Source organism: Salarias fasciatus (genome assembly GCF_902148845.1).
Source record: "Salarias fasciatus chromosome 23 unlocalized genomic scaffold, fSalaFa1.1 super_scaffold_20, whole genome shotgun sequence".
NCBI lineage: Eukaryota > Metazoa > Chordata > Actinopteri > Blenniiformes > Blenniidae > Salarias > Salarias fasciatus.
Genome location: NW_021941230.1, coordinates 6845277 through 6873233, shown reverse-complemented (window position 1 = coordinate 6873233; position 27957 = coordinate 6845277). Strand labels below are relative to the sequence as shown.

The window sequence follows — 27957 nt, the reverse complement described above, 5'->3', positions numbered from 1 at the left end:
GCAGGTAAACAAAGTGGATCGTTCGGAGGCGGGGACGGCGGGGAGCCGACGCTGCGCCAGAGCGCGCGCGCACGTAAAAATGCAGGGCGGGGGATGGGCGAGGTCAATCCGGAAAGAGAGGAAACTTAATGAACTGCGTGGCTGCAGTGCGAGACGGGTGCAAATAGATCTCATGTATTCTCAGATGTTTGTTCCGGTTCTTCACGGTATTGACGTTTTCCTCAAATATTAGCAGGAGAAAAGACAAAATTCCGACTCATATGTGCCAAATTTAAGCTGCGTCTTCATGCAAATCCATCACAATTATTGAAAATATGAAGACATCCTCTGATTCCTTTCTCAGAACGACACATCTGCCAGGTCACGGCGACCTTTACCAATCATACCAACCTGAAATCTAAGGGATACCTTCAAGAATTCAGTTGTAAAAACAGCCAAGAGATGAAACCTAATCGTGTGATTCTTAAGCTATAAGCAAGATTATTCAATAACTTGAGGTATTTCAGAATAATGTGTCAACTTCAAAGTCTTTTTTTGCGTCTACAATGTTTGTCTTAAATGTTTTCTTGCATCCCCTGTCGTTCTTGACATGTTTTCGGGCTTGTACATGTCGGTTCCATGTCTGGAGCATGTTCGGCGTCTCGAGGAAACGTCGCGTGACGACGTCGCTTCTGGCTAATGGCTGTCAACACGGGGAGCTGAGGAAACATTAAGGGGAAGATAGGGAGTGTGTGTGTGTGTATGCGTGTGTGTCTGCGTCTCACGTACGAAGCAGTCCGTGTCCTTGGGGCCGGAGCAGCCGCCGGCGCATTCTCGATGGCAGCAGTCGCTGACGTAAGGCCCGAAGCATCGCCCGTCACACTGCTCTGCACACACCGTTTTTGTCACTGCTCGGGGGAAAAGTGAGGAGACGGCGTTTTAAAGGTCTGACACAAACACAAACACAAACACACATACAAAAAAAAAGAAAAAAAAAAGAAGACAATATCACCACCCTCAACCTTCCTGTGAAGGTGCAGACGCTCACATGCAGCTGCCGGCCGAAACACCTGAGGGGCTTCGGGAGAGGAGAGGTCAGAAAGTGGGCTGGCGACCACAAGGTCAGTAGTTTTGAAGGCTCAAAGAAGCACGTAGCTGCCCTCGGATGAGCTTCGCATCCTCCTGTGACTCGCACCAGAAAGTGTTGTTTGCTTGGCAGCTCCCAGGTATGACTGAGGAGGCTCGGGAACATCGTTTTTGCGTTCTCGTTTCAGAAAAGTTGACACGACATTCTGAAAATGATGTCTTTAGCATGTTGGATTGCTATTATGGTGACTCTCAACTCTAAAACTACCAAGTCCTCACGAAACTCCGGAGGAAAACTCTGTTATTGTCCATATTTGCCCAGAAGAACGACTCCCACTTTGGTTATCCAGACAGTTTTGGGTAGACACACTTTCTCGTGTGTCCAGATGAATAAAACTAAGGTAACACAGAATGTTGTCATAGATTTTTGATACATGTCAAGCATAGCACGTTCAACAACGGTGTGATAACAACACAGTGTACAACTTGAGCCCTGAGATCCTTTTAGATGCAGCGGTTTTCCTCAGTGAACTGAGGGCAGCAAGACTGCAGAGACGAGACTCAGGTGGACGACGCTTTGTGCTTTCGCGGCAAAAGTGAGAAATTTGCGAGATCATTGGGTAGTCGTTCGGAAATCACACAAGATTGTACGCACTAGTAGGAAAAGGAATAATACCAATGGAAAAAGAAAAACACCTTTTTTTTATGAGATCAATATTGTCCAAGACGTCAATGAAATTTTCTTCGTCTTTGAGGTGAAATCGCTTCTCCTACGACTCCGTACCACCGCATGTCCGCAAGGCTCAGTACGTCAGTGTGGACGTCCAGTCAGCTGGTCCTCCCTGAGTAAATGCAGCTTGAAAACAAGCTCTGGGTCCTGCTTCCCCTCCATATCTGTGTTTGTGCAAAGGCTGTTTTCAGCCAAGCAGACCAATTGGACAAAGACACTTTCCAACTGTGCCGCTTCCAAGAAGCCCCGGCTCTATTTGTTGCAGCTTTTTTCCTGCAATTCCTCGTAAAAAAACAAAAAAAAAAAAAAGAAAGAAAAAAACCAGATGAATGGAAAGTTGTGAGTGTCATTAGTAAAAATACTACCCAGTGCATCACAGTTGTTTAATACTCGTGCTGGAGAAGAGTCTCCCACACATGAGATGGCGGGAATAGGAGGCGCAGCAGCCAGCAAGTCAGCAGGAGCCTGAAACCGAGGCATTAAAAAGTGCTGCGTTCACTCTCTGCTGAGTTGCGAACATAATGATGTGGCATAAAAAAAAGGAAGAAGGAAAAAAAACAAAAAAAAAAACAAGGCTCTGTAGTCTATTAGTCTGTGTTAGTCTGAGAAAAACAGGCCAGGCGCTCTCCAGGTCTTTAAAACATGAGTGGAACGTCCTGTAATTATATGGAAAAGTAACGGTTCTCTCTGTGAACTCCTTCCTCTCCTTTTATTATTAGTTGTGCATTAACACACTCGTAAAGTATTCCAATTTGAGTGCGGATATTTACATGATTGGTAATTTTTCAGTTAAACTGGACCCAGATGTCCTGTTTTAATACAACAGGGATTTGCTCACAAATCATTCTCCGATATTCTGAGGCACTTTTTTGAATTCGCGGAGGGGAAATTCCCCAACGGGGGATTTCTCCCGTCTGACCTGCTCTCAGGGTCGGCACACACTGCTGAAGTATTCCTTTAACTTTAACAGCATTCACACTTGTCCGGTTCGGCCTGATTAAAGCAAACCTGGGTGTGATTGCTCTGGTTATTTGAACTGCGGCGTGCACCGGAATGGGCGCAGCGCCGACAAAACGCAATCCGGCGTGTTTGATTGCAGGACGAAGGCAGGTTGGACCAATCAGGGGGCGTCGCAGCTGATGTCTCGGGAGGGTTTTTTTTTCCCCCCATTTACAAGGTTTTCTTTAGCTTTCAAATGGTAAAAGTTAAGGATACAGCAATACACATATAACTTGATTTTACGATATTTATACACCAGAGTGATATTCAACTCTTCCATGTAGAAGTAAAATGGGGGAAAACCTCAAGAAAGCTAAAAGAAATGGAAAAACAATGATAGACAACTGGAAAAAAAACTCAAATGATGAGAATTTATGGTGAAAAAAAATAAATTGGGGAGAAACAAAACATGCACAGCTGCTTAAGAAGTCTTCACAACAGCTAAAATGTCAAAACTGTACAAAAAATGCTGAAAAAAAGAAGCAAAAAAACCTTAAATCAGGTACAAAACAGGTCGAACGCCATATCATGTTCACCATACTGAACTGTAATCCAACTTTCATGAATACAGAGAGTTTTTGTACGTGTATCACAACTGTTCAGTCAATATAAACTTGTCGTAAATGTTGAATTGAAGCATACTGAGCAGTTAAACCAATGAACGGCCTGCGCATCTTTAGTAAAAACGGCGTCTCCATACTCACACGTCTGACACTGGTCCTCCTGATGGCCCCAGCACCGTCCGTTGCAGGAGCGATGGCATCGCCTGCCTGCAGCCACACACAAAAACAGCAAAACTTCTGATGAAGTTCTGACACCGCCGCCGCCACACACACACACACACACACACCAGACACCTATTAGCCCACCCCTCCGCGAACGCCCTCCAACCCCTTCCAGAAGGGCGACAGTGACGGATCCGTCGAGTGTCCTCCGGCCCGCGAGGAGCGTGAACGACAAGCTTCTAACTCCCTCTTCCCCCCCCCCCCCCCCCCCCCCCCCCCCCCCCAAGCCGTCAGGCGCCGGCTCGGCAAAGTGGGACCTGCCAGAGCGCTCACAGCCTTCGCCGCCTGCCAGCGGCCCGTCATCAAGTCTTAATTGACTACGGGTTAATTACAGAGTAAGTGGAATGGCGCGGCAGACTGTCACCCGGCCCCTTCAACCACTCCCACTGTGGGGTTGTTAATGTTAAATACTAACCACAGCTTGGCAAAGGGCCCCTTATTTGGAAACCTCAACTCCCACACACTCTCTTGTCATCTTTTTTGGACCACCTCCTTTGTTCTTTGTCGCCTTCCATCCTTTATTCTGACATCAGTGTAATTTTACTCAAAAAAAAAGATGTCGTAATTTCTGAGTAACCGGCGTCGCGTGATGTTTTGATCCCCGCCGGAGGAAAAGGTCATCGCGCCTGTTCATCAAAAGAGACTCTCAAATTTTCCCCCCTATTGTCTGCGTCTCCGCTCGCCGGTCGGCGCCTCGGCTGTCGCCATTGTTCGACGGTGACATGTTTTGATATGGAGGGCCCAGAGAAAAGTTTTCCCTCGTCTCTCGCACATAAAGAGCAGAGGGATCGTCCATAAATGTTGCAGAAAAGAAAAGTTTGAGAGGCTCTCGTCTTTTAACAGCCACTGCTTCTGACACGCGATGATGTCCGCCGGATAGCGATGCCTGTTATGGGTTGAGAGAGACTGCGGCGACCACGGGGGGAGGAGGAGGATGAGGGGGTGGTCGTTGGGAAGTTGGGCAGCTTCAAACCAGCTGTCAGACTTGCTGAGATTTAAAAGGAGAGCCCAGCAGACGGCGGCGGCTCCATGGGCCTCGCTGCAGAGCCGCCGCCACACCAGCGCGGCGGAGGGGTTCACACGCTGATCTAACGCCATGTGATCGTCGCTTCCAAGAGGACCACCGGGCAAAACGGAATGAATCGAGAAGGAGGCGTGTGCGTGTGTGTGTGCGCCAAACCACCAAACAGCATTGTAAGAAATTTCAAGGAAAACATGGATTTTTTTCTCCTTTTTTTCAAAATTCCTCAACACTGAGATGTCAGTGATGCTGCCATGAAAGCTAGCAAACCAATGTTTGTGTTATAGAGTTTTGTTTTGCACATTTCACTGTATTTTGCACTAGAAGTTCTCATTCAGGCCCCATTTAAACAGCATCTTCAACTGAAAATGAACAACTTTCCCTGCCTTTTGGTGATCCGCTGACACAAAAACACTGCAGAGCCGCTGGAAGTGCAACTTTTTCGAAATAGCACCCAAGGTGGAGCTTTTTGAAAATGCTCCATTTCCTGGGACACAAGCGAAAAGGCAACATTTTTTGAAAACGCTAGTGTAAACAGGGTAAAATGTAACTTTTTGAAAACTGTATCTCCATGTAAATGGGTTAACATGTAACTTATCTCTGACTCCGTCTACATGGAAACAGGACAATGCAACTTTCTGAAAAAATGGCCTGACTCCTTTTAAAATGCTAGCGCCATCGTTTCCAGCGTTTCCATGGAAACGGACATCATTGTCAAAACGTCGCTGTGCAAACTCAAAACTTTTCTGCAATTAAAAACAAATTTTCACTCAAAACGTCATTTAAATGGGGCCTGGAATTAACTTTATGTTGAAATGGCAGAAAGTTTCGGTACTCCTCGGTTTTGCGAAAAACTAGACTTTTAACTTTTACTCCAAAAACACTCAGGGAAAACATTTACATTTAACGGTCATAACTGTACCATTTTCCTTGTCCGGCCGATGGGAGATGAAGACTGGCTGGACTAAAATGAGTTTGACACCTTGACATACTCACATCCAAGGTTGCTGTTGTTCGACGGGACGACCAGCAGCTCGGCCTGGTGGTTCTTGATAATGTCGCGCCAGTGGATGGTGTCGGCATGGCACAGGAATTTATTCTGGTCCACATAAACACCCCCATTCAAGATCTCTGCAAACGAAGGAAAAAAAAAAAAAAAAAAAAAAAGAAGAAAGAAATGAGCACATAGCCATTGATATATAGTACATGTACATAAGTGGCAGAAAATCAATACTTCAAGGTTAACTCTTATTGTGCTGCACACCGTGGTCCCTGGAGTGCATCCGAGCGTGACGATAACTGCTATTGACAAACGCACGCGGTAATTCAATGCCACGTTTGAAGACACGGATGTTTTAGGAGCAAGCACAAAATATAATAATAAAAAAAAAAAAAACCCTGCTGGTAGAACTTTGTAATCACGTGTTAAATGATATCATTTAGCTGCAGTGTTTGGTTAAACAGACATTAAGATACTTTACATTTTACATGCTAAAGGCTTTTGGGACTCGCACTCCAGCGATGCTACCTGCTCACCATGTTTGTAAAGCTACACTACGTTTAGAGCGGTTTACGTTTAGAAATATGCGACACGTGTGCCGCCTGGAAGACTCTCAATTTTTTTTTATTATTGTTCCGCTATTATCTTCAAGGGCTCTCTCTTGGCTGGACCCGAATCATCAAACCGCCTCGTAGAAACGGATCACAGTTTTCTTGACCTCCTCGACAGCCCGCCATCAAAGCGGAGAGCCGGCGCGCCGAGGACAAAGGCGGGCTCCTCATCCGGCATTTGCCTAATAGCAAAAATATGTTTCTTTTCAAGGACTGGTGCCCTTAACAGATGCCTGAGCATGGAGTATGATAATAAATTCTAATCCCTCTCCCGGTTACTAATCCAGGTTTTGGATATAGACACAGAATGAAATGATGCCGCGGTAATCCTCTCCTTCCCAAGCCGTGACCCAAGGCAAAAGAGAAACAACAGCCGCCATCAGTGTCTCTTTCTCCCCGGGACGCCAGCTGACTGCATAATTTAACCTAGTCGGGGGATTTAGATACAATCACCTTGCGTCTCCCGTCTCCTTGAATGTGAAGCCTGATTCCATGAAAGTACTTGTCATAATAAATGAAATATTACAAAAAAAGAAAAAAAAAAAGGAAAGAAAGTAACAATGTGGTTCAGATTAAGGCTGGATTATGTGAAGGTAAAGAAGGGCATTGTCTCTCCAGGCAGATTATTAACAGCGTATGAGTTATGGGGGCGAATCAGCGGCCGGGACTGCGCGCTCGGGAAGCTAATCATTACTATCCGACACCCTGATTAAGGAAGTGGGCCTTGGTAGAGACGGGGGACATTTATTCAAAGCCCTCTTAGAGGTGACATGGCGCCTCGTGCGCCTCGCTGAATGGCCCACAGCCGCAGCTTCGTGTAATCATGTTCCTGTCGCGACGGGACGATTTATCAGGGCGGCGTTTTACATTCACGGACGGCGGGTGAGGAAAGGGACAAGCCGTATTCAAATGACATGTGGAGTGCACCGTCAGCAGGCCGCGATGGCATCTGGAACCTGCCGGTTCCCAAATTCAACTGAGCAGGGGTGTCAAACATGAGGGCCTGTGGGCCAAAAGCAGCCGGCGAGGCTGCAATTTGGGCAAAAAAATTCAAAGAAAACATTAATATTTATTCTTAAACACATTTCTTTAGAGTAGCAGACACAAGACAACGCTGGGACCCACGAAAGCTAGCTAACTAGCATTAGCCGCAGAGCCTCAACAGTGTGTTGGGACTTTAGTTGGTTTCACAAAAATATCTATATTTTCATCATGTATACTCTACACTAACATAAAGGAAAAGCCACTTTTTTCACTATATTCTCCTTTTTGGAGGGAATAACATAGTTTGAAAGACGTGAGCAATTATATCCATGAGATGGACCTTTAAGAAAACTAGTTTTATTATCATAAGTCACATCAGCAAGCATGAATTTAACACATCTTATGTGAAAAGCTTGCCACAATCTAAAATAATGTGAAAAATTACTGTAGTAAGTAGCCGTTAACGGTTTATTCAAATATTTAATCATTTTTAATTTCAGCAGACGTGTAAATTCCGGTCCTCGAGGGCCGGCGTCCTGCATGTTTTAGATCCGTTTCAAGTTTCAACACACTTGAATGCAATGAGGGGCTCGTTACTGGGATTTTTTACAATTTGGATTATTGATTGAGGCGTGCTTAACAAGGGAGAGGCCTAAAACATACAAGACACCGGTCCTCGAGAACCAGAATTGGGGACCTCTGATCTCAAGGATCTATTACAGGGCCCACCAAACCATCAAAAAAATGGTAATAATTTACAAATCTCAAAGGCGATAAAGGGATTTCAGCTTGGGGATTCATAAAGTATGATTAGTTTATTAGATTGTAGTCATTAGTTTCATGAAAATATAGACATGACCACACGTACTCTGGAAAAATGTCTCAGCTTCTTAAGTAACTTCACCAATTTCTCCGATCAAACAAGTTATTTACAAATCCAGCATAGAGTACAACAAACTGAATTAACCATCCACGTTGGAAAAACACCAATGTTGGAACCAGAAACCACAAATATACATGAGTAAACATGAAAAATGTCTTGTAGCAATCCAATGGTGGTATTAAAAAGGGTGATTGTGTCACTTTTATTGCCGTTGCTCCGTTACCTTCAGGATTACAGATATTTGTTTCACGGCTGCACGTTTGATCGATAAGGCCTCCGAAGTCAAGTTTTCTGGATGCAGCCTGCAGTCGACTGATGTCGGCCTTAAACACGGCAAAACCTTGAAGTTTCTGACGAATGCCTCGGTTTACGTCAAAATAGCGACTCAGCAGATGTTATCTGTCAAATTTTGGTGCAGCGCTGGAGAATTTACAGTCGCCTGGCACTGCTAGCTTAACACCTTGAAACACCTTCAAAGCATTTTTCCGCCCCAACGTCTGACATTGGTTTCAACAATACGGGAGGCGAGTGGCTGAAGCAGCAGCACACGTGCGGTGACAAAGGAAGGAAATATGAAAAAAATAAAAGGTTCCCATGAAACCAATCAAATGCAAGGTTCCCATCTGTACTTTTAAGCACACGGCCATTATTATTGTCATAAATGGGACTATAAACACGGAAACTGTGCAGCGGGGGCAAGCGTGCGGCTTCCAAGTGTTATTCCTGGAGGGAAGCTATAAAAGCCGCGCAGTTCATGACAATCCTGTTAAATGTTCAGCAGTTATCGATGTAAAATGGGGTTTGTGTTCCCGACTAGATACAGGCCCCGATTTATACATTAAAAAAACCGCCGAGGGAGGGGTTGCTCACTTAAAAACCCCGTCCCGATAGCAAGGGTTCGCAGCCCCACGCCAGCGCCGAGACAAATTGCCAAGGCGACTGTCCATCCGAGCACGGGCACTAACTCTTCCAGCGTGGTGACAGGCCTGTATCAGGTGGTCATTCGTTAATGGGTGACAAGTCCTGCGCCACCGCCCAGCCCCCTACTTCCTGCTCCGGCGCTGCCAGCCCCCTCCTCCGCCATTCGATCTTTCGATCAGGACACGGAGAGCTACGGCGGCGGCCATCCTCCGCCGCCCTCCACAGGCTGTCCATGATTCACGAGCCAGTCATAAAACCTATTGTCTCGCAACGGTGGAGAGGCAGGGGAGAGGAGGAGCGGGTGGGACGACCTCCTCCCCCCACCCCCCGGAACCGACATACAGGAAAAGAAATATTGGTCTCTTTAACCAAATTTCCAAACCTTTTATATAAATGGAGAGCACAGACCTTCGCCATCACTGCTCGGCAATAAGAATACAATATGCTTCCCATTCCCTCATGAATGTTTTTTGAGTTGCCCTATAAATAAAAATCTCTGTTCTTGTGGAGTGTGTCTCCACTTTCAGAACCCCCCCCCCGAAAACTCAGTATATAGATTAGATATCTCATAGAAAACCCAATCCAACAGATTTTATTAGTAATACTCTCCATAGAGAGATTAAGAATTAATCCCTGATCACGGCGAGAACCAGGGTTTGAATCCCTCCCCACAATCTGTCTATGTCTGTCTGTAACGTGCTCTTTTCTCCTTCAACGCCCGAACCCAACATCAGAAAATCTTCACCTCTGAGTCTGGTTCTAGAAAGTCTCTGATTCTGAGTCTTGTTCTAGAAAGTCCATCTCTGGTTCTGCAGGTTTCTTGAAAGGGAGTTTCTCCTTTCCAACTTCTCCTCTGCTTGCTCACGTTCTATTGTTGGCTTTTCACCGTAAAAGTGTCTTGAAACCATACTTTGTGGACACTTTCTGTTTTCCTCATTTCTGCAAGCAGAAGTATTGAAAGCCTTCGAAAGTAGAACACAGAGAATGCTTCAGAACATTGTTTTCCAGGGGTCGGTTGCTCAGCAGAACATTCATGACCTTGTCACTTTTCACAAGACAGATCGAGTCCGAGGATGAAAGTTTGTGAGTACCCAATCAACAAATTCAGCGGAACAAGTTTCAGATTTGATTACTGAGGGCAAGAGAGACGTGCAGCTTGCCGACTTGAGAACTTTTTACCGCAGCAATGAGAAAGAGAATCAAGAGAATTACCACAATCTGTTGATTTGTTTAGCTGAGGATCCCGGGGTTTCCGCTAAAAAAACATGCGAACACTAATTAAATCTTCGTCAGTCAAAGACAAAATAAATGAGTTCAGGCAAAGCTGGAGGGTCTTTAGGTCTTACATTTTGTTCTTCAATGCCAGGCGTCTAATTGACTTCGCGGTCTATGAAACGGTGCGGCACAGAGGAAGCCAGCCATCGTCCCGTTTGATCCGTCGTCATGTTGGGCCGAAGCGCTCACTTCTGCCGGGCTCTTTGCCGGGTGACACAGTTCTGCCGTTTCATGTCCGTACGTGGTCACCCAGGGCTCGGCGGCCATATGGACAGGTCATGTTTGGTTCAAGACTGCTTCTGGTGGAGCGTTTTTTGCTACATCTCACTTGGCAGTGAAACAAAGCAACTTGCTGTGACGGAGGGAGGGGAAAAAAGAAAGAATCGCCAAGCGAAAGTTGAAGTGTCATGTCGAATCAGAGATTAGATTTGATGTAGGACTGTGCAGAGGGACATGGGGCGAGGAGGACTTGCTGAATTCTAATAAATGCTGAACTGGATAAAAGAGTGAACAACTCCAGTTTTATTACATTTATTCATCCTCTTTCTTCACTTTCAGGAAACGCCACAAACCCCAAAATGCTGACTTGAGCCAATAAGAAGGGGGATCTTGTTAGTTGATGCTGTGAAAAAGGAATACTGGTTTATGCCATTCTTCTCTGTCTCGATATTTCAGTCATTTGGATTTATTATTTATCTCAATATAGATATTGTCCGCAGTATCATGGCCTGCCTTACAACTCTGAAACACTCTCCAGTGTTCTATTAATTGCATGTCTTGATGGGATCACGGCCTTGCCTCGACTCAGACCTTCACAGGGTGGAAGAACTATAGAGGCGATACAATGAACTGTGCGTACTGTAGATGCCGTAGCACACTGAGGCCTTGATCGAGAAACATTGCCCGAAGTTTATTTACTCGCCTCATTGATGAGACAACTAAATACGGAGCAAGATAAAATCACACAATAATTTAGGTCTTGCAAAATTATCTCACTACGTTTCATTGGATTTTGAATTCTCGCATATTTCTGTGTCCTTTTCAAGGCAATTGCAAAAATTTATCTCGAGAATTAATTTTTCTTTTCTCAATTTTGAGCAGGAATTGAGCAAATATCAAGGACATATTACAAATTACAAAAACCAAAGCGAGCACTGCCTCTGTACCCATGTAAATGTATATTAACTGGATTTGTGAAGCACGAGAAGTAATGACCGGTTGAGTTAAGTCAGTCATTGTCATGTTTTCTGTTTTATTTCAGAATACACACCAAGATCGGCCAGATTTTTGTTGTATAAAAGTCACTTAAAGTCAGTCAATGACTTTGATTGTTCTGCATGCCAAGCCGAGAATTCAATTTTCACTCAGTATTTGGTTTTTCTTCTTTTCAGGCATCTACGTTCATGCAACATACTTCATATCAACAGTGTTCCTGTCTCCCATTCTGACTTAAATTTTCACCTTTGAAGGGTTATTGGATAATCATAAGAACTACAAAACAGCACTGGCATCTGTGGATCTATGAATTTGCTCGACTACACTATAAGTCTTCCTTGTTCCCGACTTGAAAAGCACGACTTCCGAACATAAAGTAAATCTGTCACACAAGCAGGTGACCGAAAACCCTCCAAGAAGCTGCAAATCAAGCCAATGAAGCATTTCAGAGGAACTTCTTTTCCACACTCCCGGTTCTGTCTTTCAGCATTCAACATTTTGCGCACTTCCTCTGATGTCTTTTATGTTGCAACCCCACAGGGCAACGCTGGCTTTAATTCCTTGAAAACACGCCACGAGGAGCAACAAAAAAAAAAACTGTCGACTGCAAAGAGAGTCGGGGTGCCTTGACGGTATTCCCGCGACGGCGGAATGATTACGCAAAGCTCTAAGAGGGAAAAACCGTGCCGGAGAGTTCATCAGCAGTGTTTCTCAGCTCAAGGTGAGTGCAGTGCTGCAAAAGACTTCTCGGGGATATTTATTTTTGTTGTGCGGCACACGCGGAAGAAGGGAGAACGAGCCAATCAGTGCACGGACTGTTAGGAAAGTAAAAATGATCCCTGCGCCAAGCTGCCTTTGCAAGCCAATTAAGTTCATTTTACTGTCGTTCAGCGGAGCGAAGAGCCCCTATTTTGAAGTAGTTTCTAGGCAATGATGGCCCCAGCACCAATCAGTGGCCATAGCTCTATAGGGAGCCTGCTGATGAGCTTTCATCAGTGCTGCTAGCCACTTGTCCTACATCTCTTTCTCTCCCTAATTATGCTGATGAATAAGGCTGTAATAGTGATCTGTCCTCGACTGATGAGTCCATGCATTTGCCGTTATTGTCTTGTCTCCGGGGCGGGTGTGTCACGTATCACACAACTCAAGCTGAGTGCATTCGGGCCATCCACTCTGCTCTTTTTTATTAGGATCATCTCTCCGCACTTGTCGCCCCTCCGCCCCGGACCCACCCCATTCCCCGCCGCTCCAAAAGCACTTTCTCACTCCGGTGACGGGGCCGACTTGCTGAGCACGGGGAACAGGGGGGGAAAAAAAAAAAAAAAAAAAAAAAAAAAAATCGAGATAATCACTCTTTCTCTCCACAGTCGGATGCCCTCCTCTTTCTGACACACATTGACTCACAGGAAAACCCTGAGATGGGCCCGAAGATGACTGCAACTGACAAGGAGAACACGTGAAATATGGTACGCGGACGCAGGAAAATCCGTGTGATTAACACTTCCTCTTCGACACCGGGAAGCAACTCGGAGCTCAGTTGCATCAGGTTGACAAAGCCGTACATTTGTCGGCAAAAGCTCCACAGTTAAACCAGCGCTTTTACCTCTTAGAGGCCAATTAATCACTTAGTGCTCAAAAGAGAAACTGAAAGGGAAAGGGAAGCACTATGTGATTTTCTTTCCCCCCGCCTCTACATACAAAGGGGAAGTCGTCAGCTGCTGGGATTACCCAACGGCGGTTACATAATCCAATATTTCTTTAACATTTATTCTTAGAAAAAGGTAGACTTTTCATTTCCTTCTTATAATTTCATCGAATAATCTTTTACATGATGGTGAATTCATGACAGCAGGGTGTCTGGCAGCCAGAGAAGTCTCCACCTCTCAGTTTGATTCTGCAAAAATCTACATCTCCGAGTCGTTTTCTGCAGAAAGTCTCCACCTGCGATTCCAGTTCTTGTAAGAGAATGTAAGAATTTGGTCCAGATATTTCAAATGGTGTTTTGATTAACCCATCCGGACGACATTATTTCCAATTGCTTTTTCTGTCAGAAGTTACATTTCAGGTCAAATCCTTCCAGACGCTCTCCGATAACGGACACACGAATTCCTATTTAATTATTTTAGGATTACTTTTCAGGGACAGTCAGTCGCGAACAAATCCTTTTTTGAAAAATTACATCACTTTTGCAGATCACGTTGTCTATTTTAAATCATGTTTTTTGAAAATCCCGTAAGATTTACTTCTGGAACTGTTCCCACGATGACCCCCACCGACATGAGAGGAATCACCGCAGCTCATTAATGCGATTTTTCTTCCCTCATATCATCATCAGTATCTCTCTGCACTGTTGACGAGGGATGGAAAAAAAAGCCTTGCGACAGCTTTGTCACCCATACATTGAGCCTCACAACAGTGATCACACACCATCTCTCCTTATTATAGCAGACATTTCAACAGTCTACTGTATGCACAAGACAAGATAATCGCTCCAGCTCGCGAAGGTGCTGCAGTGTAAAGAAAAGAAAAGACTGCGCTGGATCCATTTGTGCGCCTTTATCTCTTTATAGGTGCTTCATAAACAAATCGACAGAACGGGCAAAGAAATCCACTCTAAGTGGGAATTACTGTAAGTGCCGGGTTTGCCGGTGCGATGCGTTATCTGCCAGACCTGTTTGGTTCTTTGCGGTAATTTACATACATCAGTTCCCGGTGTTCCGCGCGGCCTGTGACACAGCTGACAGCTGGCATGACAGAAGGTGCCGAAGTAGGAGAACGAAACAAATTGCCTTCATTTTCTTAGAGTGCAAAACCTCTTCAGGGAACGCCGACAAAGGTGGCACAATCGGAAAAAGAAAAAAAAAAAAAAGAAAGAAAAGAAAAAAAACAACAACGATGCGCCCCTGGAAAATAAAGACTCGTGTGAGAGCCAATGGAGAGGGAGCGCCGGAGGCATTGTGTTTGGATAATGTTCTCAATGCAGTCCAGATAATTACCTGCTTAGGAAAAACCCAGAACATTGTGTGAGATATAAAGAAAGAAGAGCGTTGGGGAAAAAAAAAAAAAGTGTTTCTGAGCATTTTTACAAAGTAACTTTAACTTTCAATATCTGTCACTTTTTTTTCCAGTATCACTGTGTTTCAAATGAGATGCTTTCACTTCAAATGTGTGACGCTGTGAAGCTTGTGTGGGGTTGGACTGCTCTGGAAAGAAAATAAAAGCAGCTGGACCAGTGCGACAATGAGCACAATGGCGTGCAGCTCGATTCCTCAAGATACCGACACTGGTAGGAGTTACTTTATTAATGACGTTTGGGAAATTCGTCTTTCCTCACTGGCACATCCCATTTGTAGGATGTGGTGAGCAGCCGTTTGGGGTTGCTCCAGTGTGTTTCTCAGGGTCGAGAAACACAGTGGGAATCGAACCTGCAACATTTTGATTGGAAGACAATCTTGAAAACGGCAAAATAAGACATTTTTCAAAGCAATTCAAGGTATATTGCGAGTAAATGAGGCATCAGACTGATAGTATCTGGTTAGTACTCGCTGAATTCACGGATTCTTTGACCGCGCAGCATGAGGGCCGATGAGCCAATCAGAGGCAGAGCAGGGCGGGTCACTGTGAGGAGAAATGATGCTGACCGATAAATTTGCCTGAAATCGGCTGACAATCGGCAAATGGCATGGATGGTCGGACTTTTAAAGACGACTACACCCATTTCTCCAGAGACCGCTACACCACTGATTCCACACGATGGACTAACCTTCTCTCGCACGACAGTAATATTCATATCCTTTGTAGAGAGAATCGCACGAAAAGGGCCAAAAACTGACAAACCCCATGATTGTCCAAAGGAGACATGAAAAAAAATAAAATAAAAAAAAGGAGAAACAATGAGCGATCTACAGATGCCGCCTCGCTCCGAGCCAACCGTCGCAGGGCACTTTGAACTTCACACGCTCGTCCACATATAGAAGGCAACAAGAGATTTCTCTGCGAAGGGGGGGGGGGGGGGGGGGGGGGGGGGGGGGGATCAGTCGAACCAGGGGAACAATAAAGAGTTCAGTTCTTCGCCGCAGTGCGGGGAACGTCTTTCATCTTATGGCTGCGTTGCCCACCGTATATGAAGTACACTCCGGCAGAACAAAAAGACTTCCTGAACAAAAGACGCATGTTTGTGTGGTGAGGAACGAGGAGTTCGAGCGTACGCGGATGAGATGGTTAATTGGCGTCGGTGTGTGTGAAGATCTGGCAAACCGTCCCCCCCCCCAAAAAAAATGAATCAAACTGCCAGCAATTAAAAAAAGACCCTACAATTTCTTTTTTTTTGTTCCCGCAAACATATGATGCAACTGGAAAACAAGCAGTGGGTCCCTCGGGAAACCGACTGTGTGTAATTGTGGAGCGCTCCACTGTACAGTGCCTCCAAGCATGTTTACTCTGAAGAAGGAGGGGGAAAAAAAAAAAAAAAACCAGAGGCTGTTGAGAAAGTAGCTGTTTAAGTGAAAACGACTCCTCAAATCCCATGAATAACTGTTAAGTCTCCAGACTGCAAACAAGCCGCCGGTAGATAAATAGCTGCAGATCGCCGAGATAATAGAGACAGAAAACGGCGACTGGTTCGCCCGGGAGGCGCGGGAGGCGGAGGGATGAAGCCCAGCGTCAGCAGGAAGGAGGGTTCTGGTGGGAACGAGTGGCCGGAATGGAGAATAGTTCCTGGGACGCGACCCGGGTGGCGCGGCGGCTTCCTACCTGCATTATTCACACGCCTAAACAGCTGTCAGACCGCGTTTTTATAAACGATACGACCCTCACGAGCAAATCCGCGGTGGCTGTCGTGGAGGGGGCGGAGGGTTGGGGTGGGGCTTCGGCGGGGTTCTCCGACTTGAGGAGAAGTTATCTGATCTTCACGGCGAGGCGGAGGCGGGTCTCCAGAGTCCCGTTCCCCCCCCCCCCAACCACCACCACCTCTCCATTATTAGCTCTGCCAGCCAAAGAGATATTGTGCTCGGTGACAAATGGGAGAGGAGCGCCGGGGTGCCGGCAGTGCGGGGGAGGTCCCCCCCCCCACCCTATCCCCCCCACCACCACCACCACCACCTCCACCTCCCCGATAACCATAATACTGTTTTAAAGCCCCTGATTAAATTTCATCGTCTCCTACGATATTGTTTTGCGATGGATCCCGGTGAAAAATGCCTCACGTCGAGAGACGGCGGAGGCCGTGTAGGCGCCGCGCGAGACGGGTTCAAGAAAAAAAAAAAAAAAAAAAAAACTTCCAGAGCTTCAATAGATGCTAAATGAATCCCCGCCATCGCTCTCTTTCCTCCTCCGCCCGTAGACGCTCGCCACTGCACCCCCCCACCACCACCACCGCCATAACACCCACAGGCATGCAGGTTTACACAGCGATCCTGATTAAAGTTTCCGTTCATAAGACAAAAAACTTTCATCAAAGTTTTCGTCGGATCCAATAAAAAAGAAAGCCTTAACAAAAAAAAAAAAAAAAAAAAAAAAGAAAAGCCAAATAAAAAAGAACTGTGGTGTCAATCTAAACTTTCTGGCAGTCTCATTACTCTACTATCATAATATAAGCTTCCTTGTCACAGTACCTCTGAGGGCGACCGCTTTCTTTTTTTTTTTTTTTTTTTTTTTTAGAGGTGACACAAAATGCAATCAGGGTGAATGAGAAGCCAGCAAATTCAATAATGGAGGCAAATGAAAATGGAACTGGAGACTCTGCACTTAAAGCCGGATGGGCTCACAGTTCTAATAAGCCCTCTTTCTGTCACCGCTTCCCTGCATCTAAATTAAGCAGAGGCCCTCCAATCAGCGCGGGCAAACAAAAGAGCCGGCCAAACAGATGAGCGGGCCGCTGCATACTAATAAAGGTAACAAATGGCAGCGCTCATCATTGATCAGCGCTGATGTATGTAGACGAGCCCGCTGCCGGGATTTAGAGGGGGGGGGGGAGAGAATTCATTAACAGCCAACAACTGTTTAACATGTTGCTCGCTTTTTTGTTATTTCCTTTAACTGTAAAGGAATGAGAATCTGTTCTGGAAATGTTTACAAGTGCTACTTTAATTCATTCCCCGAGAGTGAACCTAGTTGTCTGAGATGCTTCTTATATCACAAGACAAAGACTTTATACTGCTGAACTCAAAATTTGACTGTTTTGAGTTTGAAAAAAAAGCGCAAAAAGTTGCTAACTTCAATTTTTTTATTCAAATTACTTTGAGGAACTGTTCTCGTCTGTGATTGGACGGTCATTCCACTGACATACTTATTTCTGTTGATTTTTTTTTTTTAAATCATAAATCCTCAAAGAGTTTGGTTCACTTTAAACAAACTCCTTTAAAAAAGACAAAACTTTGAAGTCTTTGTACCCATTTGACAGAGAATTACAGTGAAAATCAAGTCTAAACTACTCATTTTAAACTTGTTTGATCTGGTAAATTGAGGGATTGAGCTTGTACATCTTATTATCACTTTGAAATACTTGCTAATATTATGTCATCCAACTTTCAAGACATCGGAGTTAAAGTTTACCTTCAGATTAAGTTTTGGAAAATGGGCGGTGTGTCTTTAACACGTTTCGACTGGATTCTCCCGTCTCCGTCTGAAATTTAATTCATAACGGCAGCTGAGAAAACAAGTCGCTGACGACCCACCAAAGTGTCCCGAACAAGTATTTAAAAGTTATAACAAATTCGAAAAATCCAATTCCACAGTTTAAGTCAAAAGGCAACAAAGTCTTGATACTTCAAAGTTGTCTTTGTGAGCAGTTAAAGCAGTTTAGTTGATAAAAATTAACAAAACTGTTAAAAAAAAAGTAGCATAAAGGACTGTTCTATCACAGATGAGAAGAGCTTCTCATGATGAAACTGTCTGGCTGTAAATGTTTCATGCTCTCTTCTGAATTAAAACAGTACATATCAAAGAGGATAGTTTATAAAACAGACTCCTTTAATCTGGTTGTTTGTTCCTTTACAGTTAAAGGAACTGGCGCTACGGAGGAATCCAGTCAAACCAAAGCAAGAAGTAATTAAACCTTCTCAACTGGAGGGTTGCAGGTTCGATTCTCCAACGGACAGCGAAGATCGGATTGGATGTATTTAGTGCATTGCATTGCGGCCTCCAAGTGGCGTCTTTGCTCTCTGAATCACCTTAATGTGGCGGCCAACCACATCCTAGAAATGATTCATACAGAAATAAAGTTTAGTAACTTGGTCACAGTGAACTCAAATTGTGATGATGCCTGAGTTATTAATGGGTTTAGGGGTTCTAGAAAATTGGAAAAGAAGATTAAATTCCATTTGAGAAGTAGAAAAGTGCAGGTTTCAGTGACTTTTAGGGCGTCGTGCTTCTGAAACTTCGTCATGTCAAGAAGGTATGAGGGATTCGTCTCACGTGTCTTCTGATTTTTTGGTAAGATGTTGAAACTTCACTCTCCGGCGAAGTCCGACAACCCCTGAGGTGACTCCAGTCGAAGTCCGACTGAGCTTTTAACACATTTTCACGACGTCGGAGGTCAAGCAAGTCACTCATCAAATAAATTGCCACATACAGTTTCGAAGTACAAACAAGCGGAGAATTGCTGTCTCGTGTTGTTTCTTTTCCTCCAGCGGCAGCGGTGACGGGTTTGTTTTCTCCTCGCAGCTGCCTCGACAGTCAATCCCCGCTCCCTGCCCTGTTATTGAGCTGGAAATAGTGTTTTTTGGTGGAATTGCCCGCGATAAGAACATCAAACTTAAATTTAGAGGGCACTATGGACGGACCATAGGGGAGACATGAAAACAGTGAAAGTGCTGAGCGGCTCCAGCCCATAACTTGAAATGTGGCCCTATTATTAAACGTCCACTCTTGAGGAGCAGAAGTTCCTTTAGAGTTTTTTAAAGCGCTTGAACCCCTGCAGTGCCAGAAATTTTTTTTTTTACATAGCATCGGCCTGACACGCATTTTCGACCCGACTTTGAACTCATGCCATATTTTCATGGTGCCAAAATGCTTAAGAGCCCGTTTACAAGGCAACAATTTCAAGTAAAAAAAAAAAAAAGCAAAACTTTGATCCAGTTGGGGTCAAATGGCTCCCGAGGAGGGAGTTCTTGAAAACATTTGGCACCAACTCATGGCCTGGCATCTTACCTACATTGTTTTTTTTTTAATGTTTTTACCATTTCCGTGTAAACAGACGTCCTTTTTAGATTGTAAACTTCTCTTAAACGAAAACAGCAAAATGATGGTTTTTCCTTTGAAACACTGTGGTGTAATCGAGGCCTTGGAAGAGTTGAAAAGAGAACGAACCCCCTACTTCACAATTGACACTTACAATGGGCTAAATGGGCAATTTGTCATTTCCTGGCACAGAGCTGCAGCGCTCATCCCTCCGCATGGGTAATTTGGGACACACCGACACGGACGCATACACACCAGCAAATCAGCTATGACCAGTAAATTGTCTCCATCTGGTTCTGCAGTTTATTCAGTGTGTGGAGTCCAGCAAGACCCAGCATCACCCCCCACCCCCCTCCACCTCCTCTTCGCTGACTCAACCCTCGGATTGTGTGAAGCGTCTTCAACAGATACTGCCGTCTCCGGCCGCGTTCGGGCAAATTTACTTTTTTTTTGTTTTTGCTTGTGTTCGCCAATTTGTCCTTATTTTGTTAGCACCCACACATGATTTAACTCATGTTTCCCCACTTACGCTCCTCTTGAGGAACAGTAAATTACTGTTTTGACATCTCTAAATGTATTGCTTTCACAGACCATGAACAGAAAAACCGCATGAATCCACAGCTCTGAGAAAACCAGCACGGGGTGAATTCCTGATTTTTAACACGACTGGTCACAAACTGTTTGAAAATCACCAATTAGCATCAAATGTACAGTATGTGTTTGGACTGTACTGGAATGTAACAGCCTTCCGATGTGTCAGGGATATTGATGGGGAGACAATACACTTAACACATACGAAATTGAGGTACCTTCCAGTCATAACTCATTAGGTACACCAGTTACATTGGTTAACATCGTATCTGTTTATCAAGATCACCACCGTTGTCTTCTGGCTTAAACCGGATATTTGGTATCAAAGAAAGCAGATGTTGCAATGGATTATCACTCCATGGAAAATCAACAACCTGAACCTTTGGATTTTGGAAAACTAGATTTTTTATTGGGTATATTTATGCTACAATAGCTGCTGTCAGTATGTTATCATGGTGTCAAAAAACAGTTTTAGGCAAAACATTTATGGATTTTCGCTTAATTGAAGTTTCACGTCTCCACGGCAACGTTTTGAAAACGGTGTCTGTTTCTATGGAAATGACAGAAACGTTGAAAACAATGTACGCATTGCCACGCCAGACCACAAGTTGGTTGTTTTGGTAATGAAGCCTCATACACATGTGCACAGAGAACATGCTGGCTCGTTTCCATGAGGGCAGAGTTTTAGTGTTTTCAAAAAGTTGCATTTTCCCCCCCATTTCCATTCTTAACAAGTTGCGTTCTCCGTGGCTCTGGAGCATCGGCGTTCAAACCAACACCCAAAACGCAATGGAAGATTTCAACTGTCACCTAAAAACGTGGAAATGAGGCCTCAGTATCACCAACATACAAAGAAACCGTCAAACAAAGCAGAGAAGAAAATTGAGAAAAAAAAATCCAAGGATGTATTGCTGCTCGAGGTTGATTGGCTAGACTTGACAACCTATTAGATTTCATCCATGGGGTTACAAAACAGCTCGCCCAAGGAGCTTGTGCCAAGGCGGGTAACCTCACGAAACAGCGGACCCAAAAAAAAAAAAAAAAAGGAAAAAAATATCATTAAAAATGACAAAGTCAAACAGGTTGCAGACGTCTGGGAGAGAACAGACAAAAGTTGCACAAACAAAGCAGCATTTATTTTTCCCCCCTCAAAGCATACAAATACGTTGCAAAGTCAGAAGGGTAGCCGTGCCCCGTGGCAAGACAAACAATCAGGCATTTAAAGTATAATAACTGTAAAGTGGAAACTTCTTGTTGCCAAAAGGTCAGACAAACACAGTCGCAATCCAAGCTTGATGAAATTACTCCTTGTTGTTACTAAATAGGATTTAACGGGAGTTGTATATCCTCAAACACTTACCTCCAACTCAAGTTTTCTCAATCAAGGACTCATTTGTTTTGAAACTGCCGTGAGTTTCCCGGATCACAAAAAGAGACCTGAGAGATTACTTTTCTTCCATCTTTTCTGAATGCTGCAGCCTGTGCTCCGGATCATTTTAACAAGAGGAACACGAGCGTCTGCTCCCAAGCAATTCTCATCTCCCAAGACATTAATTCGGCTCTAATGAGCGATTTTGATGAAGTCGCGTTTTTTTTTTGGGTTGATTAGGTGGGATTTCCAAGAGTTGTTGGGTGTTAATGCTGAGTCACTGGGGCTCGCTGCCCAAAACACTGACTGTCAACATATGAGGCTGGAGCCGGAGCTATATTTAGCAGGACCGTTTCCGAGTCCACAAAGGACAACGTCGGGGAGAGATTGAATGGGTGTCTGATTTCAAGATCGTGAAGCCCTTTTCCTTTTGAAAAGATTGATCATGTAGTAAATGAAGGTAAAACTTTGGGTACTTTAAAGAGAGATGATGGTCAGAGACGTGTAAGAGATTGCATTGTGAGGACATGAATACAGGTGTTCTAATGTTAATTTTTTTCCCCTAAACAGAATCCAAGGTGAATTTAGACCACCGTTTGTACCTAAGGTCCTGTTTATAGGATAATGTTTCAAGTGAAAACATAATTGTTGGCATTTTTCCTTTAGTTTTTGGTCGAGTGTTTCCATTAAATTGTTGTTTATGCCTGTTTAGATGACGATGAAGCCCAAGCATTTTCAAAAATTTCCACTTTGCGAGCTAGCTTAAAAAGTTGCTATTTCAGTGGCTCCGATCACAGTCGAACCCCCAAACATGCAACAAAAGATTTTAATTCTTATCTGAAATCATTCTGTTCACAGCACTTCAGACAGCATCAGTTCTTCTCGGGAACCTTCCAGGAAGTTTCCTGAGCAAAAGTTGTCCAAAAAAACTTTTGATACGTTGAGAACAAGAGTCTATAGGGGCCACACTACTATTATGCGAAGACTATGAATTGGTCTTTACACCCTATAATCATCACTTGGCTTAGTTAAACGATCAAGATCATTGTGCTCTGGAATGTAAATCTGCAGCCAATCAGATGCCTTTTTCTTGACATTTCATGATGTAACAGCATTTCTTTCAGACATGAACATTTCTGCACAGCGGTGTGTGTTTCAGGTGTTCGGCTCAACGGCGGATTTTAGCCATCAGCTCGACAATGATCAGCTGAAAACTCAGCAGGACCTGGAGTCCATTTAACTCTTGATATGCCTCGCTGCCGCCTACCTCTTTAGGAAATGTGATTATTATCGCCTTTTGTCAGCCGTGTGGAGAAATACAGAGTCGATCCATTCTCTGCTTTCCATCTAAATGTTTCCTCCAGATGTTAAATGCTGGAGCGAGGCGGGTTCAGGAGGAAGTGTTCTTATTATGTTATACAGTACTCCGGAAACGGTCATTACTGCCCGGCGGAGGTTTTCGTCAGATGTGTACGTAACTGAGTTAGCCGGGGTCAGCCGACCCTGACCCGGAGTGCGCGGCGTGTCGGCCAGTCAGCGCCAACCCAAACATCACGGAGCGGCGCGCAGGGCGGCAGGCACACCGCCAAGGGGGGCTATTACTATTCCATTAGAGATCATTTTGCCCTCCTTCTAGACGTGCCAAAGCCACTAATGGAGACAAACCAGAAGCCCCTTGGGCTTCCTCGTCAAAGGGTTCAAACACAAAACACCAACGGCAGCTGCAGAACGCCGACAGCACAGCGCTGATAAAACCGAGCGCGAGCGTGGCATGACAATGACTCGCGGGTGGGGAGAGGGGGAAAAAAATAAAAAATCAAGACGTAGGAAATGAAGAGATGAGAGAGTGAACTCCGTAGTGAGGCGTCCCGTTGTGTGCCTGCATGTCAATGAGTGTCACCTTTTCGTAACGAGACGGGGCCCCGCCGCACCGCGCCGTCTGATCTCCGGAAGAGACGCCGAACGACAACAGACAGCAGATTACAGCGGCTCTTTTAACCGGGCTGTATTTTCTCCAGGTGACAATACGACGGAGAAGAGCCGCGGAGATGGATTTCACCCCGACTTGGCTTGGAAGTTCATATCGAAGAAATCGCAGATTTATGGGTTGCATTACATTACATAACGCTGGGGTGTGGGTTTTTTCTTTTTCTTTTTCTTTTTTTTTGTGTTGTTTTCAGAGAGGAATACTGGCGCTTTGGTGTTTCAACACTCCAAAAAAAAAAGGGGGCTAAAGATGAAAGAAAAAAGCAAAACTTTATTTCACAAGCAGACTGAAGGGCTCTCTTGCTTCGCGGATGCACGACTGCAGCATTTTCTGGGGTAGCAAAGCAGCGTTTGAAGCTGGGAGATATGTTTTAATCATTTGGCGCCTTAATGATGACACTGGATTCATTATTAATGGGCCCCATCCCTCTACTCTCCCTCTTTTTTCATAACAGTTCGGACTGAGAGTGGGTATTAGCATTAGCCGCTTTTGCTCTATTTGATCTTTCTGTAATTACACCACTTTTTGGAGATCACACCACAAGCTTTATGTTAAGTAAAGAGGCCTTGGAAGTCTTTTTTTTCACCCCCTCTTTCTCTACACAAACTCCAAACACAATTACCGTGGGCTTTTTCTTTTACTCCCCTTTCTGAATGCATTGATTCGGCTGAGTACGAAAATATCGTCTGGGAAAGGAACCAACAGTTTTGCGTATTTGGGGAAAAAGTCAGAACATTATTGGTGTGTTACCTGTGTGAGTGTGAGCAGCTGATGAGATTGGTTGCTTAAATATCTTTGAGAAGCTGAATTTTGTGCTCACAATGGAGTGACTTTATTGATTTGCCTAAGCTGTCATGTCAGTTCTGATTCTATGAGCAACAATCGAAAACCAAATTTAGACTCTCAACAAGTTGAGTTACACCTTCATCTTGATTGCATCACCTTCCCAAACATTTTTGTCTTTATTCTCAATATTTCTACAATATTCTCACAATCAGATGAACCAGCTCTCTGAAAAGAGCAAAATTAGACAAGTGGTCAAGAACAGAATGAATCCACTTTATGGAGCTCAGAAATTTGGGGAAAAAAATAATGTTAGAATCAAAATGAACCAATAAAATAGAGTTGGAGGTTTATTAATTTAACTAGGATATCTTTACTGGGAAAAACGAAGCATGGTTGAACCAAGACCTGCAAAACAGAATACACCTGTGGGTGAGCCTGTGGCAAGGTTTCGTTGCCCTAAAATGAACTGGAGAAAGTTACGGTGGACAAGAAATGTGCAGCAATTCTTTATTCAAAAGAACTGAAAAACTATGTAGATGAATCAATTGATAAATATTGGATCCCTCCCAACAATCTCTACCCCCTACCAGAGTTTGAATACCTACCCATGATTTATCCGTCTGTCCTGTCCTTTAAGTAATAGACATAAAATTTAAATAAAACAATATCTACATTTTCCTTTAGACATGAAATCCTCGATTCCCTCCTACGGACACTACGATCTCTTTACACATGAAATGAAGTCCGCATTTGTTCTGCTGATTAAGCGGATCACTGTGAAAATGAGAAACTGCTGGGATTGCTTGTGACCTGCTAAATCGATAGTCACGCTCCGAAGACGAAGATGCACATGGGGTTAATTGTAATGAAGTCTATTAATCAATTCACCCTGCTGTGCGCAATTTGGCCTAAATGCATTCAAACGCTCGCAAAAATGTTGCAATTAGCGGGACGGCGTGGGTAAATTATTAGCTTTAAATGAGGTGATGTTTGGGACATTGCCAGGTGGTGAAATCGCAGCGTCACAACAGGCCCGGTGCGCTTTAAGGAAAGCTGAACAGGTGAGGAAATCGAGGAGGTTATGGAGGAAAGAAAAGCGTCAAAAAAAAAAAAAAGTGGTGCTTTGCTTTCTGCACACGGGCATCGGGGGCATTGCTGCCAGATGGGAAGCTCGAGTCAGAGATCTCTGTGGGGCACACTGAGCCATTTGGCTCCCATCCAAATGGGCAATTTCACAGGCTAGGGCGAGAAGGGAGGGAAAGGGAAAAAAAAAAAAAAAAAGAAGCTCACAAACAAAGCAAAAGTTAAGCAAAGAAACTGAATCCGAGAACCATTTCACGCACTTGCACCTCATCGGCAATGATAGTCTCCGGCTCTGATGGATATTATACCCACTGCTGCTCGGCATGGGGTAATTAGCACTGCAGTGTGCAGCGAGCCATGTTATATCTATGCAAACAGTTCATGTGGCTGTCAATGCATGCCCTGTGTGTGTGTGTGTGTGTGTGTGTGTGTGTGTGTGTGTGTGTGTGTGTGTGTGTGTGTGTGTGTGTGTGTCATTAGATATTCAGGCTTCTACAGAGCTGCGGGAACATAGAGGGAAGCTGAACAAGCCCATATCAGAGGAGTTCCTTTAACACAGATTACTGTATTATGTATCCGAGCCACTAAGAAGACCACACAGTTGTATGCATCCCGGCTATAAATTGAATTTCACGCTTTCTCCCGGCTCCCGCTGTGTCCAGTATCCACAGAGGGATAAAGTAGCTGCAAAGCTGGTTAATGTATTGTGTGCAACACATTCGTGCTTAGGCACGTCGGAATTGGTTGTAGGCTGCGAGTCGAACAATGAACCGCCGGCACACAGATCAGGGGTGTCAAACATAAGGCCCCGAGGGCCAAAACCGGCCTGCAAAAGACTAATCAAATGATATACATTTCTGAGAAAACTGTGTTTTTGTAATGATATTTTTTTATCAACTTTAAATAATCACGATGCTGCTATTAATGCTAGCAACCTTCTTGATATCAAACTCTTCAAAATCATGTTTTTAAAACATGGAAAATGCATCGGCAATAGGGGAAGTTCCTCACTTCACTTACGTTGGGACTGTCATAGATTTCTGTAGAAATAGCTTGGTCTATGCGAAAACATAGATTTGTTCATCATCTGCATATAGCAAAACTTGTCCATTTAAATTTGAAGGGTTTTATTTCACTGTGTTACCAGTCCAGTCCATTCAAGAAGAAACTGTTCTGAATTAAAATGAGTTGGACATGCCTGCATAATAGTGTTGTTGATCATCTTAAACTTAAAAGTGCTTCATTGGTTGATCACCAATTTTTCCAAACAACTGAGCCACTTATCTAAAATAGAGTATAACATGCTGAATTAGCAATCCACATTGGTAGATCACCAACTTTGAAATAAAAAAAAGCCCCTATATCCAAGCAGTAACCTTCAGATTTGCAGATGTTCGTTTCAACATTAGATTGGATTAGATAACTATTTTTATGTAATTCATCACATATATATATATATATATATATATATATATATATATATATACATATGTAAAGGTATGGCAGTGACATGCAGCAACTGTCCACCAGGCTCTTCGAACACAAAACAATGTAAAACAGACAAAAATAGGCAAAAACATGACAGAAAAATACTAAAAATAAAAAAAAAAATAAAGCACAAACAGGAAAAAAACACACCCGTAGAATGCGCAGGGTGCAAAATGTACATATGGCTGCACACTTGATAGACAACATCTCATAAATCAAGTTCTCTGTATGTGGACTGATGTTGGCCTTAACCGTTTAAAATCTTGACATTTCTGATATGAAAATACCGACTCAGCAGATGTTTTCTATCATATTTAATGCAGCACTGGAGGATTGAAACTTTTCTGAGGACATTTCAGAGTGTTTTGGACCATTCTGTTTGGCTTTAAGTTGTGATTATAGTTATTTTCAGAATTGCTTAGTTAAATATATAAAGATATTTTCGTCAGCTGCATTAACAAATTCTTTCTAGTTTAAATTTAAATGCTATGACGGCTTTAATCTACTAGTCTGGCTCAGTCAAGAAGAATTTGGGCCCGACTGAAATGTGTTTGACAAGCCTGATGTCGATTAAAGGAAATGTGTGTGGCTTATTGTTCAGAAAGTACAGTCATCTGCTCTCTTCAGTTTTCCTACTGAGAGGAGGGAAGGAACCTACTTCTTCTTTTTTTTTTTCTTCTGAAGATGAGGTAAGATGGGAATCGAGAGGAGCAGCACTGATCCATATGCATGGACGGATCTTGGCTTAATTGCAACGTCAGGGTGCAAAGGGATCAGATCCGATGGACCAAAGTCTACCGATGCCTGACTGCGAGCTCAAACAGCGGCAGCGTGCCAGACAGACTGGCGTACAGTCTTGAAACACTGCGGTGAACTTGAGGTAAATTCTGCCTCTGAGGATCAAAACGCTCTCTAAAAGTTCCAAGGAAATAAGATACATTTGCAGGAGTACAGTGGGTTATGCATTGTGGACATAAATAATGCAG

General features: G+C 44.0%; 1 protein-coding gene across 1 annotated transcript in view; it reads right to left on the bottom strand.

The window, feature by feature from the left end:
- The window catches only part of LOC115383847 (receptor tyrosine-protein kinase erbB-4-like), a 267754-nt gene that overhangs the window by 79518 nt on the left and 160279 nt on the right, over nucleotides 1-27957 (bottom strand). Inside the window, exons 4-6 of the mRNA XM_030086039.1 lie at nucleotides 5597-5731; nucleotides 3499-3564; nucleotides 769-887 (exon numbers count right to left, since the gene is read on the bottom strand). Coding sequence (XP_029941899.1) covers nucleotides 769-887; nucleotides 3499-3564; nucleotides 5597-5731 — 320 coding nt within the window. The remainder of the gene's footprint in view (nucleotides 1-768; nucleotides 888-3498; nucleotides 3565-5596; nucleotides 5732-27957) is intronic.